The 4,693-nt window shown below is 59.5% G+C and overlaps 1 gene segment (V, D, J or C); it reads right to left on the minus strand.

Annotated features, from left to right (window-relative positions):
• Positions 1-1,082: 1,082 nt before the first annotated feature.
• Positions 1,083-1,612, minus strand: LOC128946342 (immunoglobulin heavy variable 3-43-like; the record flags this gene model as incomplete). The annotated part of the segment is given in 2 exon segments: positions 1,083-1,142; positions 1,289-1,612. Coding segments are annotated over 2 exon segments (384 nt in total), but the record flags the coding sequence as incomplete, so codon positions are not given.
• Between the last annotated feature and the right edge of the window lie 3,081 nt (positions 1,613-4,693).

Below are 4,693 nucleotides of genomic sequence, written 5' to 3' on the forward strand. Positions count from 1 at the left end.
CTTGGCCGATGGCACATAGTTGGTGGTGCCACCATTTTCACTGATCCCTGCGAGCCACTCCAAGCCCTGCCCGGGTTTCTGGCGGATCCACTGCATGCCGAAACTGCCAAAACTGAACCCGGACTCTCGGCAGAGGAGGCGCAGGGAACCCCCGGGAGGCTGGAGGTACCCCCCCCGCACTCCAGCAGGGTCACGGCTGCCCGGAGCCCTGCGGGACAAAGGGGAGATGGGGATGAGAAACCTGATTGGTCCAGAGCCTCCTAGTGGGCAAGGCCAGCTGTAAAAAGAGGCGGGACCCACCTGGGAGGAGGAGGATGAACTTCAAGGGTCCAAGTTTGGGGACAATAATCAGGACTTGGGTCAAGGGTTGAGCTTTGGCCTCATCCCCATCTCCGCTTTGTCCCACAGGGCTCCGGGCCGCCGTGACCCTGCTGGAGTGCGGGGGGCACCTCCAGCCCCCCGGGGGATCCCTGCGCCTTTTCTGCCGAGGGTCCGGGTTCAGTTTTGGGAGTTATGAAATGTTCTGGATCCGCCAGAGGCCCGGGCAGGGTTTGGAATACGTCGCAGGGATCTACAATCCTGATGGCACCACCTACTACAATCCATCGGTCACGGCCCGGTTCAGGATCTCCAGGGACAACGGGCAGATCTCGGTGACGCTGCCCATGAACAACCTCAAGGATGAGGATTCCGGATCCTATTTCTGTGCCGAGAGTGCTGGTGCTGGTTGGGCTGAAAGTGCTCATCTTATTGACGATGGCCTTGCTGTCCCCATCCCCATCTCCGTGTCCCCGCCCTGTCCCCGTTGCCCAGACCCTTCCCCCACACCCCCAGCCCACACCCAGCCCTTGACCATTGATCCCAACCTTTCTCTGCCTCAGCCCCACTTCTCACCCGCTGACCCCAAACCACAACTCCTGACCCCAAATCACCTCTTTGTGCCCCAAACCTTTGCTCTGAAGGTCAGGGATTGAGGCCCAGGGTCCCGATTTGGGGCCAAAGGTTCAGGATTCGTGTCAGCGGCTGTGGCTGAGAGCGCAAAGTGGGATTTTGGGGCAGAATCGGGCGTTTTTGGTGCAAACTTAGTTGGATTTAGGGCAGAACCAGTTTGGGGGTTTGGCTCCATGGTTGGCGTCGTGCAACTGGGGGAGATCTGGGACAAAGGGTCAAGAATGCGGTGAAGGGCTGAGACCCAGGGGAAGGGTCTGGGGATTGGGGACAGGAAAGGACACTGAGATGGGGGCTTGGATCCACCATGGATGTCACCTAAATTAGCACCAGGACCCACATAACCAGCATAAGCACTTTTGGCACAGAAATAGGATCCGGAATCCTCGTCCTTGAGGTTGTTCATGGTCAGCGTCACCGAGCTCTGCCCGTTGTCCCTGGAGATCCTGGACTGGCCCTTGACTGATGGCGCGTAGAAGGTGCCGGAACCATCCCAGCTGATCCCTGCAAGCCACTCCAGGCCCTGCCCGGGTCTCTGGCGGATCCAGTTCATGTCGTAGCTCCCGAAACTGAACCCGGACCCTGGGCAGAGGAGGCGCAGGGACCCCCCGGGGGTCTGGAGGTCCCCCCCGCACTCCAGCAGGGTCACGGCCGCCCGGAGCCCTGCGGGACAAAGGGGAGATGGGGATGGGGCCAAAGCTCAACCCTTGAACAAAATTCTGATTATTGGCCCCAAATTCTGACCCCTGGGCCTTCTCATCTTCCTCCAAAGTGGGTCCCGACTCTTTTCCAGCTGGCCAAACCCACTTTGAAGCCCTGGACCAATCAGGTTTCTCATCCCCATCTCCCCTTTGTCCCGCAGGGCTCCTGGCGGCCGTGATCCTGCTGGAGTGCAGGGGGGACCTCCAGCCCCCCGGGGGGTCCCTGCGCCTCATCTGCCGAGGGTTCTGGTTCTTTTTTGGGGGTTTTGGCATGCACTGGGTGCGCCACAGACCCGGGCTGGGGCTGGAATGCCTTGCAGGGATCAGCAGTGGTGCTTACACCGACTACGCGCCATTGGCGCAGGGCCGGTTCAGGATCTCCAGGGACAACGGGCAGAGCTCGGTGACGCTGGCCATGAAAAACCTCAAGGACGAGGATTCCGGATCCTATTTCTGTGCCAAGGTTGCTGGTGCTACTGCTCCATATAATGATGCCTATGCTATTGGGCCCGCACCCATCGCTGTGTCACCACTTGCCCTCACCTGTCCCAGACCCTTCCCCAAACCCCAGCCCCTGACCCCATTCCTTTCCCCATGCCCCAACCTCAAGGACGAGGATTCTGGATCCTATTTCTGCGCCAGGGTTGCTGATGGTTATTGTGCTGGTTGGGGTGCTGCAAATATTGTTTATGTGTTTTTCCCTCTCCCTGTGCCCCAAGCCTTCCCTCCACTCCTGATCCTTTGTCCCAACCCTGCCCTGCTCTGGCCCCAAATCTCAGCTCCTGGCCCCAAATCAGGGCCGGTTTCACCCTGAGCTTGGCCTCAGCCGTAAAATCCCAACCATTGCCCCCAGACTGGACCCATTCTGGCTCAGAAATTCAGTGGTGGATCTGAGTCAAAGACACAGACCAAATCTGGCCCATTTTCCCCAAATCTTGACCATTTGCACCCAGTTTTAGAGACCTAGGCTGAGACTTGGAGCCCAGAATTGAGGTTTCGGGCCAAGAATTGAGAATGTGGGGCAGAGCCAGCCCAGAGCTGGGACACGGGGACAGGAGTGGGGTCAGGGGCTGGGGATTGGGGAAGGGGCTGGGGACTGGGGACAGGTGGGGACACAGCGATAGGGATGAGGTGAACACCATCCATACCAGCAGCAGCACCCCAATTATTATAGGCAGCTTTGGCACAGAAATAGGATCCGGAACCCTCGTCCTTGAGGTTGTTCATGGTCAGCGTCACCGAGCTCTGCCCGGTGTCCCTGGAGATCCTGAACGGACCCTGGGCGGATGGCGCGTAGTTGGTGCTGCCACCACCACTGCTGATACTTCCAACCCCTTCCAGCCCCTGCCAGGGTCTCTGGCGGATCCAGCACATTTCAAAACTTCCAAAATGAAACCCGGAACCTCGGCAGAGGAGGCACAGGGACCCCCCGGGGGGCTGGAGGTCCCCCCCGCACTCCAGCAGGGTCACAGCCGCCCGGAGCCCTGCGGGACAAAGGGGAGATGGGGATGAGGGCAAAGCTCAACCCTTGACCCAAATCCTGACCCGTGGCCCAAACTGGGACCCTTGGAGTTCATCATCGTCCTGCCAGGTGGGTCCTGTCTGATTTTTGAAGCATGCCATGCAAAGTTGGGCACTCTTTACCAATCAGGTTTCTCAATCCCATCTCCTCTTTGTCCCGCAGGGCTCCGGGCGGCCGTGACCCTGCTGGAGTGCGAGGGGCACCTCCAGCCCCCCGAGGGGTCCCTGCGCCTCCTCTGCAGAGGGTCCGGGTTCGATTTTGGAGGTTCCACTCTGTATTGGATCTGCCAGAGACCCGGGCAGGCGCTGGAGTGGCTCGCTGGGTTCAGCGGCAGCGCCACCTACGCGCCATCGGTCAAGGGCCGGTTCACGATCTCCAAGGACAACGGGCAGAGCTTGGTGACGCTGACCATGAACAACCTCAAGGACGAGGATTCCGCCGTTTATTTCTGTGCCAAAGCAACCGGTGCTTATAGCAATGGTGGTGCTGCTTATGTCCTCACGTCAGGAATTTTAGCCCAAGGTTTAAATTCTTGACCTCTCATCTCAGCCTTGGTCCCAAATGTTGACCATGTCTGTAATCTTTGGTTTACAAGGGCACTGAGTGTGGCCCAGAGGTGACACTGGGGACAAAACCAGACTAGGACTGGGACAAAGGGTCAGGAATGGGGTCCAGGTGTCCGGGCAGAGACCTCCCCCTCCAGCCCAGCCCCTCCCCAGCTCGGGGTCAGTGGGAAACTCCCGCAGCAGGACTCGAACCCCTGGCCCTGGGCAACCATGGGGAGATTGATCAGCCCGGGTGGGGACAGAGGGGCCAGGGCTGGGTCTGGGGAGGGGTCTGGGGAGAGCTGGGGAAATGGCCATGGGGGAATGGCCCAAAGTACTGGCAGTGTTGGCATTGCCACCAGAACTACGCTTGGCACAGAAATAGGATCCGGAATCCTCGTACTTGAGGTTGTTCATGGTCAGCGTCACTGCGCTCTGCCCGTTGTCCCTGGAGATCCTGAACCGGCCCTTGACTGATGGCGCGTAGTTGGTGTAGGAACCACTGCTGTAGATGCCTGCGAGCCATTCCAGTCCCTGCCCGTGTCTCTGACGCAGCCAGTGCATGGAGAAACTGCCAAAACTGAACCCGGACCCTCAGCAGAGGAGGCGCAGGGAGCCCCCGCGGAGCTGGAGGTCCCCACCAGACTCCAGCAGGGTCAGGGCCGCTCCCCCTTCCCCAAACCTTCACTGCTTTTGCCCCAAATACCCTTTGTCTGTCCCCAAACATCCAACAGAGGTATCCTGAATGATAAAGTGCCTTAAACCCTGCAATTACCTCCGATCCACCCATTAATTAATTGGACACCTCCACCTGACTTTTGCATCACCCCATCCCCATCTCCCCTTTGTCCCGCAGGGCTCCGGGCGGCTGTGACCCTGCTGGAGTCCGGGGGGGACCTCCAGCTCCCCGGGGGGGGGGTCCCTGCGCGTCCTCTGCCAAGGGTCCGGGTTCAGTTTTGGCAGTTTCTCCATGTTCT

The sequence above is a fragment of the Melozone crissalis genome, unplaced genomic scaffold (genome assembly GCF_028551555.1).
Source record: "Melozone crissalis strain CALT ecotype California unplaced genomic scaffold, PUWL_Pcris_2 ptg000079l_1, whole genome shotgun sequence".
NCBI lineage: Eukaryota > Metazoa > Chordata > Aves > Passeriformes > Passerellidae > Melozone > Melozone crissalis.